At 40.3% G+C, this 14147-nt stretch overlaps 1 protein-coding gene across 6 annotated transcripts in view; it reads right to left on the bottom strand.

Annotated features, from left to right (window-relative positions):
* The window catches only part of RAD18 (RAD18 E3 ubiquitin protein ligase), a 127641-nt gene that overhangs the window by 36497 nt on the left and 76997 nt on the right, over window positions 1-14147 (bottom strand). For 4 of the 6 annotated variants that reach the window (XR_007357460.2, XM_048856095.2, XM_048856096.2 and 1 more), the window contains exon 12: window positions 2166-2228. Coding sequence is in view for 5 of the 6 variants with exons in the window: in XM_048856095.2 (XP_048712052.2) it covers window positions 2166-2228 (63 nt within the window). In the remaining variant the exon portion in view is untranslated. Of the gene's footprint in view, window positions 1-2165; window positions 2229-10103; window positions 10168-14147 lie in introns of all 6 variants that reach the window. The other 2 variants (XM_048856099.2, XM_048856098.2) reach the window with 1 other exon arrangement.

Genomic DNA, 14147 nt, shown 5'->3' on the forward strand with positions numbered 1-14147 from the left:
GATGAAGTGAGCTGTAGCTCACGAAAGCTTATGCTCAAATAAATTTGTTAGTCTCTAAGGTGCCACAAGTACTCCTTTTCTTAAATTTATGTTCAAATCACATTCAAAATTATTTTAGATAAGCGAAGGGGAGCTGTAACCAACTCTGTATCATTTCACGCTCGATAATATGTTATGGTCCAAATGTAATAACTCATTTGAAGGAGTTTGCATCTCTTACTAGGTTACCAACACCTGCATACCAATCATACAATGATACTCGCATGTGTCTTTTCAGAAAGCGGGTGTTTGAGGAAGGAGTCAAGTGGTTCATGCATGAGTATACCCTAACTATTAGGAGTTCTAACTCCTGCCTGCTGCAAAGAGAGCTACAGCTGCTTGCCTTCTGGGTTAATTTTCTAGACCAACAGTTCTCAAACTTTAGCAACCCGAGGACCACCATTTTGATTTTAAAATGTTCATGGACCCCCAAGCCCACCTGTCAGCCCCAGGCCCTGCCCCTACTCCACCCCTTCCCCCAAGGCCCCACCCCTGCCCTACCTCTTTCTACCCCCTTCCCGAGCACACCCCATCCGCGCTCCTCCTCCTCCCTCCCAGTGCCTCCTGCATGCTGCCGAACAGCTGTTCCCCAGCATGCAGGAGGCACTGGAAGGGATGGCAAGGGGTTAATCAGCAGGGTCAGTGGCCCTGGGCATGATTCCATCCCCTCCCCCTCCCTTCCAGAGCCTCCTGCACACTGCTGAACAGCTGTTCCCTGGCATGCAGGATGCGCTGGGAGGAAATAGGAGGAGTTGATCAGCAGGGCCTGCGGATCCCCTGGAGTACCCTCTGTGGACTCCAGTTTGATAAACGCTGTTCTAGACAATGGAAACAGCAGCAGAAGGAAATCATGAGGAAAATGTTACAATGCAGACTACAGCACTGGAAAATAGGTACAACTGAATATTTTATGATGGTCTTAGTAAATCACTTTTAGGTGCTGTCAGAAATTGTGCTTATGAACGTTCTTCTTCTAAACATCACCCATTTCTCTCCTAACCAAGGGCTGTTTTTACACTAAACTTCTAATGATTTGATGCTTTCCTACTAATTAACATTCCCACTGATTTCTGGCACCATTATAATCAAGTCAGTGTTTCCATTATAATTTGTTATTATCCAGTACAGCACCATACTTTATTGAGTAAATAATATACACACTTTTAAGAGTTCCAAATTTCATTTCAGTTATGGACTATGGGGTTTATGAAGAGCTGCACCAATCTACTGAACACACATGTTCTTGGGATAATTCCCCAATTAAGTATTCTAAGGACTTCCTTAAAAAATGTAATTCACAATTAAGGCGGATATGATTCCTCTAATATCACCCTCTTATGCCCAACTACTGCAGCTGGCATGATATTCAAGCAGGGATTCCAGCACTAGCGGAGGGACTTTACATGCAAAATTAGTTCAGTCCTCTGGGCATACTGGACTTTTCAGAAATACGAACTAGTCCAATCATATGACTTTAAAAAAGGTCACAATCTCATATGACAAACTGCAGTATTGTTGCAGAATCCTTCCAGATCTTGATTTCTATTTTCTCTTCCAAGGATTTTAGAAATTTACTGGGGATAAGGCACCTGACTGGGACTCTGAACACCTTGATTCTAGTTCTAGCTCTGCCAGTGTTGTGTGATCTTGGACAAAACCATCTGTCATTCTGTGCCTCTATTTCCCCTCCCACCCTTTGTGTGTCCTGATCAATTTACACTGTAAGCTTCTGGGCACGGTCCATTTCTCACTATGTGTTTATACAATGCCTAGTACAATTAAGCTTGATCTCAGTTGGGACCACAAGACACTATCATAACACAAATAATAATTAAAACATTATTTTCTGTTCTAAAAAATGGTGAGCTTTTAAATGCAGAGGAGTGGACTTCTCCCTCCACACAAAAGGAATCCAAAATGAATGCCTGGAATAAAGTGTGCTTGATTTGTAAAATCTGTGATGCAAGATCTTCCAACATTTCTAACTCCATCGTGTCAACCCTAACTACAAAGTTTTCTGTTACTTGTTTATTTAAACCAAGCCTTTTTATTTATGCAGAGGAAACCATCAAATGGCCTAGAATAGTCTCAACCAATTACGTCATTCATCCGTGTACTGTACTCACTTATCTGATGACTCTGAAACCATCTCAACTTCTTGCAGATCTCTCAAAATATCCGAACTGGAGCTGAAAGGATAATATAAAAAAACCTTTTAGACTATATAAGCAATCCTTGACTATTATCCAGCACTCCACTTTCAATAATAAATTCATTCTCATGGAACTTATTATAGATCCCCAATTCTCAGGGTGATTCTTAGCTGACTGATGCTCCAGCATAGGTTAGTGAAGTTAAAGGACCACACACCAGCTGAGCATAGCCAGAATGCAGTATGATCTGGCCACTTCCCCTTCCCACTTCCTGAACCAGAGATCAGTGTGCAAGCAGGGACGAAGAATCAGCCACGTTGGTGGAATTCTCAGCTGGCCAGATCCAACTGCTTTCCCTCTTCCTTGCACCAATCACATAGTACAATGGGGAGGGGCACATATTAGAATAGAGAAACTGGCCCTTTAGTTGTCATTTAGGTTAGCATCAATGAAATAAAGACTCGCATGTATTCTGTGAGCACTACCATGAAGGCGGTTAAACATGACAGCCACAAGATTAACGAGTCTCTGAAGATGAGCATAGTAATCCTTGTCTGTTTACAGTGACCATCATGCATGAACAGTTTGACCAGGCAGATTTTAATATAAAGAGATTGTGTCTAGTTTGTTTTCAAAGATAAATATTTTCCTGTCAATTTTTCTGTCAAACTTTTGATAGCAGAATACCAAAATGTCAATTTCTTTATAAAATGTATCACCTCTGTTGAAGAACCACAAATTAAGAGTAAAAAACCCTATCATACTGAACTGCCATATTCCAAACAATAAACCAATGTACTGTCATTTTGGCTTAACTCCACTCCTTGTCCAGCTCTCTCAATCATTTCACAGGATTTTTTCAGGGTAGGGAACCTGTTCGTGTTATAGTGAACAAACTCTCCAAGCCCCAAAATCATGTAACATCATTAAAGAGAAAAGCTTTTAAAAAAAATAATTTCAATATATTGGATCAAAAATATAAAAGCACAAATAAGAGAAAAAATGAAAAAAAACCTGTTCAGACTAACAGATGATAAATGTCAGAGTGTCGTACAATTAATCACATCATGGCCACTGTGAAAGCAAAAACATGCTGCTTTTGTGGAGCATCACAAATTTTATTTCCCAGTGACTCCCATCTGAACCTCGTCTTTCCAATCTCCAGCTGATTCCTTCATTCCCAACGTTCATATTGCCACTGCATCTGATCCTTCTGGCCAAACAAATAATCCACTTTATATTTCCTCCTGCCTGCCAACTGCTGCTCCAACACCTCCTCTTGCTCCGTTTCCAACCCTCTCCAGGTTTCCCAATGCGCCTAATCTAAGCCAGTTCTCCCCTGCCTTCTACAACCTCTTACACGCCACACAGCACCAGGATGGAATCTCAATGAGATAGAGTGCCATATTTTAAAAAATAATTAGAATGACTGTGCTAGTGTGCGGCCTGTATATGTGGCTGGGAATCTGTATCAGAAGTTCCTAAATCCCAGTGCAATGCTTAATATACTAGGCAACACTGTCCCAGTCAGTGCTCGAATCAAACATATATCCTTTTCTGACGTCCCTTTTAAAAATTACAATAAAAGGCAAGAGACATGTACGTAAAATTAGAATCTGTTCATCCATTACCAATTCTTTTCTTCTTGCTGCTTATTCCTCCGCTGAAAGTACAATCCCTGATTGCAAAGATTACGATTAGTTGCTGCAGAGATAATTGTGAAATCACTAAAAGGATTAGGATTTCAGAGGAGAAATAAACTACCAAAATCAGATTAAGTGCTATGGAGCAGTGAGACTTCTTATGCAAATATGCCTGCCGTGTTATCGTAGAAAGCTTGGGATATTACCTTACCCACTTTGTGTGTCTGTGCAAACGTGCTCAGTCATAATGATAAAAAGGGAAGATAAAAAGCAGAACCAATGGAGGTATACAGACAAAATGATTTCAAAGCAGAATGGGTTTTCAAAGTTTCCTGTGAAGCATTAGACTTTTTCCAGTGGTTCCTTTGGATCATTTGTGAACCACTGAATAAAGAATCTGTAATTAACAAATAATATAAAACATATAGACATACCATTATCTGAAATTAAGAGCAGTGATTGTGATTATGGGGTAAATTTCTCCCTCATGCACCAATGCTGGGTCATAGGGCTCGGCACAAGAGGGCTCCATTGGGGCGCCAGTGGGAAGGAATTCTGTTTCCCCCACAGGATGCAGAATGGGAAAAGAGCTGCTCCATGACTACCTGGGATCTCCACTTGAGTTGCATCTGGCTTACAAATGGACACTTGCCTGGTGGGCTCAGTAACTCTCCATGCATCTGACAAAGTGGGTTCTAGCCCACGAAAGTTTATGCCCAAATAAATTTGTTAGTCTCTAAGGTGCCACAAGGACTCCGCGTTGTTTTTACTGATACAGACTAACATGGCTACTACTCTGAAACCTGTCTCCAGATTAAGCTTCAGCATTCTAAACAAGCTCCAAAGGCTGTTGTGTGAGTTCAAATGTATACAATCAGTAACATGGCTACATAAACATAAACCACGCAACTGATAGCAGTGAATGACCAAGACCCTTCCCTCCCCAAAACAAACAAATGTCTGACACCCCCTCCAATTCCATCCTTCCCACAAGTGGGAAAGTTAAGAGGAGAGGAATGATTTAACGTGACCTATGTAGAAGTCACTTGTGTTACTCTAAGTTCCAATTCAGCAAAGCACTTAAGCACATGCTTAACTGTAAGCACGAGCAATCCCTGAATTCTGAATGTGACTACTCGTGCTTAAACACTCTGTTGAATCAGGTATTGAAACATCAGCCCTGCCACAGAGCACCAGCATATTGTACCAGCTAAGAGCTGCAGAAACAAATGGACTATGATTTTATAAAAAGAAAAGGAGGACTTGTGGCACCTTAGAGACTAACCAATTTATTTGAGCATAAGCTTTCGTGAGCTACAGCTCACTTCATCGGATGCATACTGGGCACGCTGTATGTACGCTGTGCCCAGTATGCATCCGATGAAGTGAGCTGTAGCTCACGAAAGCTTATGCTCAAATAAATTGGTTAGTCTCTAAGGTGCCACAAGTCCTCCTTTTCTTTTTGCGAATACAGACTAATACGGCTGTTACTCTGAAACCTATGATTTTATAGTGAATTCAACACTCAGGGGCTGGGGAGATGGGGAGGAAATAATTGGTTTCTTACTGTGCAATAATTAAACTAATCTGAGCAAGTTAACTAAAGTAAAAAGATACATCAGAGCTCCTAAAAAAAAAGAAAAAGTTAATTTGCCATGTCCTTTAGCCCCATAACAAATAAGCATACTTAAACAAAAAAAATGAACAACAAAGTAATTGTTGGTTTCAGAGTAATTGTTGCCTGTCATATATTCACTTCACTGTGCATAGGTAATTTAAGGATCTCAGATCATTCTGGGTATGTGGGATCTTAAATGCTGTAAATGTCCAGGCACAACAGAGCTCATTAAGAATGGAGTAGCAGGACTGCCTAGTGGTCTAATGAGAGCAAATTCTGTTGTCACTGAAGGGACCACTGTCTGAGTGCACACCCTGGCACGGCAGAGATTATGTGTTCATCTTGTGGCTATGTACATGCTGATCTTAAATCAATGCTACACTGTTGACTTCAGTGGTGCTACTGTAGTTTTGCACTGGTTTAAGTGATAACCAGCCCACGTCCTATATGGGTAAGCAGAAGTGTAACGAGGTACACAGACATAATGAATGCTCACACATTTTGGATGCACAGTGAGGCACACAGCCAGACAACAGGTTTCTGGGTATCTAATATATTGATGTTGTGAAGTGAATTATCGCTTGAAATAAAAGTTATGCTATGATAGAAAATCAATAGCTGATTAAAAAGGCAATATAAAGGACAGAAAAATAGTTCTTATTTCAAAATAAGATTTTTCACTGATAGAACATTTATTTCCAGGAAAACAGAACAGCAGCAGAGGCGGCTGGCCTCTTGTGTATTTCACACGTTGAGACTGAAAGCTTCAAATTTCGTATTTCCAACATACTCTTCAAATCTCTACCACGTTGCCTTTTAATCGCATTACCACTATGTTATCATCTAGCGGATCACTTCTGAACAAAACCGCACCATGATTTAAACAAAAGAAAATGGAAATAAGATGGTGGAACAAATATTGGCTATCAATACATTGCTCAAAAGAAAATGGAAATAAGATGGTGGAACAAATATTGGCTATCAATACATTGCTCGTGCCCCTATTTTTAGTCTGTCTTGTCTATTTAGACAGAAAGATCTTTGACGTAAGGAGTGTCTCTACTTCCAGTACATAGCACAAAGGGACCCTGTACTTGGCTGGCCCATTGGCACTACTATAATGAACACTATTAATAAGAGCAATTTTAAATGGTAAATAGAGTCCAAAATATGGAGTAGGGATTATTGCTGTTTTTCCTTCTTTCATTGGCAAAGTAAATTACCCAATAATGAATAGCTATACAAGTGCTAGTTATCTATTATTATAGATGATGTACAAGCTTTGCACCAATATTAAATACTCACATGGCAGAAATTTTGCCAACCAAACGCCTTCTTTTTTAAAAAGGACAAATCTAGTGCACTTCCATTATAACACAAGGATAGTAAAACATTTTTGACAGCTGGAAGACTAAGAACTTCTAGAATACATTTGGGAGTAGATTTAGAACTCAATGGCTTATGCCTCAGGTCAGTTAAAAGTTAATTATTCTACAAAAGAAACACGATTGACCTCCGGGGAAGGATATAAACTTGATTTATAGAGCAGATACACAACCGGCTTCACATAGCTGTACTGTCATCACCTCACTGGGATCCACTCTCCCAATGAGGTCTCCATACAGAACTGTATGTGGAAGTTGAGCACCCAAAAACTAACTGTCAGTGATTTACAGTAAAAGATATAAAAGCCATTAACTAATCTGTCTGATTATCTTTCCTACTGGATTTAGTCATTAGTCCTACGGGCTTATCAAAAGTTCATCACAGATGTCATAAATATAAAGGGAAGGGTAAACCCCTTTGAAATCCTTCCTGGCCAGGGGAAAGCTCCTCTCACCTGTAAAGGGTTAAGAAGCTAAAGGTAACCTCGCTGGCACCTGACCAAAATGACCAATGAGGAGACAAGATACTTTCAAAAGCTGGGAGGAGGGAGAGAAACAAAGGGTCTGTGTCTGTCTATATGCTGGTTTCTGCCGGGGATAGACCAGGAATGGAGTCTTAGAACTTTTAGTAAGTAATCTAGCTAGGTATGTGTTAGATTATGATTTCTTTAAATGGCTGAGAAAAGAATTGTGCTGAATAGAATAACTATTTCTGTCTGTGTATCTTTTTTGTAACTTAAGGTTTTGCCTAGAGGGGTTCTCTGTGTTTTTGAATCTAATTACCCTGTAAGATATCTACCATCCTGATTTTACAGGGGGGATTTCTTTATTTCTATTTACTTCTATTTTTATTAAAAGTCTTCTTGTAAGAAAACTGAATGCTTTTTCATTGTTCTCAGATCCAAGGGTTTGGGTCTGTAGTCACCTAGGCAAATTGGTGAGGCTTTTTACCAAACCTTGTCCAGGAAGTGGGGTGCAAGGTTTTGGGAAGTGTTTTGGGGGGAAGGACGCGTCCAAACAGCTCTTCCCCAGTAACCAGTATTAGTTTGGTGGTGGTAGCGGCCAGTCCAAGGACAACGGGTGGAATATTTTGTACCTTGGGGAAGTTTTGACCTAAGCTGGTAAAGATAAGCTTAGGAGGTTTTTCATGCAGGTCCCCACATCTGTACCCTAGAGTTCAGAGTGGGGGAGGAACCTTGACATGGTGGCATAGTGGTGGGATTAACCTGAAATCATTTTGAGATCCAGTTGAGATTTTTTGAACTAGAAATACAGATTTTAAAAAGGAAATTTTTTTTTTCCTTTGGAAAGGAAGTCCAGAAAGCAGCTGAAACTGAAAGCAGCTTGTTTTTTCTCTGCTTTGTGGCCAAGCAGAGACAAAAGGGGATTATCTTTGTGAATTGCAGGTTTTCTTTGCCTGGAGGCAGGGTACTTAACTCCTGCAGGGAAATTCACAGTCTTCCAACCCAGAGGTTTTTTTTTTTCTTCCTAAAAGTAAATAGGGGGGGTGTGTTCTACCTATTTGCTTTTTCTTTGGGCTGGGTAAGCAGGTTTCCAAGTAGTTGGAGGTTTTTTGCTTTAATTTGGGCCCAGAGCAAAGACAAGGGAATTGTCTTTTTCTGTAGGCTGACAATCACTATCAGGGTTTTTTGCTTTAATTTGGGCCCAGAGCAGAGACAAGGGAATTGTCTTTTTCTGTAGGCTGACAACCACTATCAGAAATAGTTATTCTATTCAGCACAATTCTTTTCTCAGCCATTTAAAGAAATCATAATCTAACACATACCTAGCTAGATTACTTACTAAAAGTTCTAAGACTCCATTCCTGGTCTATCCCCTGACAAAGACAGACTATAGACAGACACACAGACCCTTTGTTTCTCCCCCTCCTCCCAGCTTTTGAAAGTATCTTGTCTCCTCATTGGTCATTTTGGTCAGGTGCCAGCGAGGTTACCTTTAGCTTCTTAACCCTTTACAGGTGAGAGGAGCTTTCCTCTGGCCAGGAAGGATTTCAAAGGGGTTTACCCTTCCCTTTATATTTATGACAACAGATATTTGCACAATCGTAATTTCTCTTTGGTGAGACAAGAAGTTTTATGGTTTTGGCCTGAAATTGGCAATGGAACACTACAGATAAGTTTAACAGTACTATGGACACACACAAAAGAATGACAATTTATGAGAAATCTGTGCATGTGTACTGCTTTCAATTGCTTTGTTTGCTCTCAGCAACAAAGTGAGTTTGGATGGCGTGAGAAAGTCTGCTGCAATTGGGTTTTTTCACAGATCTTAATTTCATTTGATTTTTTAAAATTCTACAGCTATTTTCTATATATAGCTAACTAAAGGATAAGTCTCATTAAAATTCTGCAACACCCACATACAAAAAGCAGGAATTCTTATTGTAACTCTATGCAATGGAAACTAATGCTGGAAATGTTGTTTCAAATTAGTTTTCTCCTGTTTTAGAACAATAGCGGACACTATTGGCTTGATTTTGATCTCACAATAGAGTAAATCCAGAGTAACTCCACTGAAGTCAGGCATTACACCAGAGTAAAAGCAGTGGGAGATTGGAAACAGGCCCTCTCTATTGCAGGCTAGCTGGAATGATAGCTGGAGGTCTAAGAAATGAGAAGTTATTTTAAAATCCTACCCTATTGTCCCAAATACATTAAAAAAATATTTAAAGAAGTCCTTCCCTCCGGACTGCACTTTGACATGATGGGAAGGTTTGTGTGTTCCAATGACTGAGAGCTATGCCGGTGTGAGTTTTAACTCCTTGTATGGCCACACAAGCTGGACAGGTCAAAATGGTATGGCCCAGATGAAAAGCAGTCTACTGGACCTCCAGGCTGGGGGTTGAGCAATAGGCCAACAACCCATCTTCGTAAAAAAATTAAGTTATCGAAACAGCATGACAGACAGGGATGGCGAGGCCTTCTTTGCGTCCTAAGTGATATCTGATTGTACGGAAAAGATTCAGATTTTAAAAGTCACCCCCTGACAGAGCAAGAGGCAGGTTAGTTCCTGGGTAAGATATACTTTCTTTACAGGAAAGATTTTTAAAGATGTGGTTTTGTTACCAATTAGGGCAGACTGCGGCCACTGTCACAAGCAAAGCAGTAAGAAAATGAAAAAAAAATTGGGCAACACTCAAGAGCAATAACAAATTCATAATATTTGTGCACATTTTACACATGGTTTTGAAATAGTTTTTGACTGAAGTAAAGCTGAGCACATAATGCACTATGTAGTTACTTACTGTCCTAGGGAACATTAGCCACTGAAACACACAAAAAGCTTCAATCCAAATAGTAACCAGAGCTCTGGAGGGGAAAAAAAAAAATTGAAATTGTGGATTTTTTCAACCCAATACTCAAATCAACCCTTACACTGTGTTAAATATGTTGTACTGAGAGATTGAGGATATATGCACACACATCCACCCCTGCCTGCCTCTGTGTTCCTAGTGTGAGACAGCAGGAGCATTCCACGTTAATGATTTGCTCTTTGTTTCCCGAAGCAGAGCAGCACATCACGCTGGCTGTCAGAAGGGGGCTTTGAAAGAGGAAGGGCGCATGCCTGCTGCTGAGGGCTGCTGAGTTAAAAAAAAAAAAAAAAAAAGTAGAGCGGTCACTGCAGGCATTGCGGGACGCCTCTGGAGGCCAATTACCAGCAATAAAAGCAAGAAAGGTGTTTACATTAGGGTATGTCTACACTGCCCACATTACAGTGCGGCCACGGTAGTGCTGTTATGTGGGCAGTGTAGTCACGCTTTATCACCGGGGAGAGCTCTCCTGGTGTAAAAAATAACCACCCCAAACAAGGGGTGATAGCTTTATCACCAGGAGCATGGCTCCCATCGATAAAGCCCTGTCTATACTGCCACTTTGTCACTCGGGGGTGTGGGGGGGGGTGTTTTCACACCACTGAACAACTAAAGTTTTAGCGCTGAAAGTGGCAGTGTAGACACAGCCTACACTAGCACTTTGGCGATAAAACCTTTGCGCAAAAAGCCTTACCACTCTCGTCAAGGTGGTTTTATTACAGCGCTGCAACTGAGGAGTTTCTTTGCAAAAAGTGGCTTTGCAGTGTGTACACCTCTGCTGTTTCATCCTTTGCTGCCTTTTGGTGACAAACCTCGGCAGTGTCGATCAGCCTTAGTTTGCTAGATAGAATACCTTTTACCTATAACCTTTTATAGATGCTGATCATTCACACTCAATCAGGCTGAAACTTTGGGCCCAACTTTTCACTGCCTTACACCTAGTGTTATCATTTACACCTCTACAGAGTGTCAAAACACTTCTATTCTGATTAATAGCTGTTTATGCTCACTTTGCATTTACTTTGTACAAGTGTCAATAACTACACAAGGTGCCAGGCAGCAGGGATTCAAGCCCTAATAATTAATTTCACATATACCACAAAAGAGCCATCAGAGAGTAATGACTTTTGATCACTAAAACCTGTAATGGATTTGAACTAGCAACTAACAAGGAAAAACTATGTTATCTCATTCCCAATCTGCTGAGCCAGTCAGTCACCACATTATTTTAATTTCCACTGTATGGTATAGTGCTAACAATTAACAAAGATGCAGCCTTTATTTCACAAAATAATTACTCACGTAACTAAACTGAGACCAACAGCAAACACAAAAATTATAGTCATGATTTTGTTCTCAGTTAACTGACATCAGATTTAACTGTATCACCTTGTGATCAGAATCCAGCCCATGATTCATTACTTGGTCTTCTGTTAATACAGAGTTACAGGAGACTGAACACGGCAATTTCATGTCCACTCCCTGTGTTAGCCAAACTTTTCAAGCACTTATTGTCCTTATGGAAGAGCTTATAGTGCCATTTTGCCAATTCACTCACTGGAAAGCAGTGTTTTTACTTCACATCATAAATCTCTCCTTTGCCTAAAAAATAAGAAAATAGTCATCCGCAGTACTATGAGTTAAGTTGTGGCTTTCCCACTGCTCTGACCAAAGGTCCGTGCGTAGTTGCTGCTCCAGGAGCATATTAAGAATCAGATGGTGACTTCTTGGTTCCCCACTTCCTCTAAGTGGGGAAATAAACTACACCAGCCATATATACCAGGTACAGATTACTTCCCCCAGCAAGCAAGCCTTTTGAATATGATTTAAATGTGCACCTAACTTAACCGAACATCGTGAGCCAAACTTCTGAGATCTCATTCAGCTTCCAAAACCACAGACAACTTTTTTGCACAACTGTTTTCTGTTTTGTCTTTATTAAAAACCATTGCTCTTAAGACTTTGCATATTAAGTTTCAACTGAGTGAATTTTAATAGCAGAACTATAAAGCCCTGAAACTCAAGTGCTTTGTAATGGAAAAGTTGAGAACTACAGCAATAGGGGTCTGAACTCTCATTTGTTGGAGTTGCTCTCAAGTTGTGTTAAGTGCAGATCACATCAGTCTGAAGCACTTTCCAAGTCTGGCTCAGTTTATTCATGGCTGGCTACTACAATGGAATAATAGGCATTCTGCCAGCAGTAACGCATTCTTTTATTGACTAGAGTTTGGATTTGACTATAAAAAAATTTAAAGAAAACCAACTGTCCTGAAAAAAGAAAAAGCTAAAATAAAAAAAAAGAGCTAGTCTCCTTATGTTTATTTATTTTAAAGGGGGACTCCGTTTTTCTTAGCTTCAGAGGGAATGGCCAATGTCTTTAATCAGTCCATCTTTCTGGGTATTAGGTACTTAGCAGCGTAGATGTCATCCATCTCCAATACCCACGCTCAACACGCACACACTGAAATATGAGTTCACGTGTACAATACTTGTTAAAAAAATGTTAAGTTCTTGACACACTCTCTCAGTCAGATAAAAGATGACCAGACAGTTTACTGTATGGAAACAGTGTTTGATGTGCCTAAAGAAGTCCTCAGCTTTGTAAAGAGGAAGAATCAGCACAGGTTTGATGAAAATGACGCAGAGATAAAGCAATTCTTGACATCCATGCATTTTCTTCCGGCATTTTGGATAAATAACTCATCTATTAAAAAGATGGCTTATTTATGTACAAAGCTAAAGCTTCACCAAATGAACAACAGCTTGTGGAAAATAAAAGCTGAGCAATTTCAATCAGTGGCTGACCAAAAAGGCTCCAAATGGTGGGTTGTTTTTTTTGACAAGCTGAAGACCAAGTATGGCCCGCAATCTGGTATCACCCCCTCTGCAATGTAGATAAGTCACTACTACTCACCGATCATGGACAAACTCAGAAAAGAGAGGCTGCAAACATGATGATAATGAACACTTTAATTAGGTTCTGAACTGCCCGTCCACTACGTCAGCATCAGCACTTCATGATCATGAACAACGTCCAATTCAAGACCAACTCTCAATTTCACCGAACACCTCTGAAGCATGAAAAGCTGTCATGCAAATGTCACAACAGCAAAGCAGCAGGTCCACCTGGTATTCCTGTAGAGATCTTCAGATGTGGGGGCCATGAGCCGATCAGGAAGCTCACTGGCCTCAACTTAAGATTTTGGGAACAGGAGGCTGTACCACAGGAACTTAAAGAAGCCAACATTATTCACCTCAAAAAAAAAACAAATCACATTTCTTGCAATAACCATCATGACATCTTGCTCCTTGCCACTGCAGGAAAAAATACTCGAGTCATGTTAAACCTAACTGCTAACTGCTCAATTTGCAGAGGAGATAATGCCTGAAATCCAGTGTGGCTTCTGTTCTGGACTTGGTACTTCAGACATGATCCTTGCACCCCAGTAAATTCAGGAGGAATGCCATGAGCAGAATCAAGACCTATACGTAGTTTTTGTCAATCCTATTAAAAACTTACTCTGTAAATCAAGATGGCCTGTGGACAGTCCTCAGTACATTTGGTTCCTCAATAAGTTGGTCAACATTATCAAATATTTTCATTCTGGAATTCAGATTTATGTCCTTGACTGAGGCTGATTGTCATCACCAATGGAGTAAAAGAAGTTTGTGTTCTTGCCCCAATTTCATTATCATCATGTTTGCAGCTGTTCTAATAGATGCATTCAGAGATGAGTCTCTGCATACTGCATTGAGTATGGCATTTATATGCTCTACAGTATGGATGGAGGTGTCTTGAAGCTGCATCTCTTGTGTGCAAAGACAGAAAGGTATGAAGACAATTATTCAGTTGCTCACTGACTGCTTTGTATGTGCTGCAAACTGTTTTGGATTAACTATCAACTCAAAGATGACAGAAGTCATGGGCCAGCTTCAACCGAGAAGTACTGCAACTACTCCAGGTGCATCCATCGATGA

This window comes from Caretta caretta, chromosome 7, assembly GCF_965140235.1.
Source record: "Caretta caretta isolate rCarCar2 chromosome 7, rCarCar1.hap1, whole genome shotgun sequence".
Taxonomy (NCBI): domain Eukaryota; kingdom Metazoa; phylum Chordata; order Testudines; family Cheloniidae; genus Caretta; species Caretta caretta.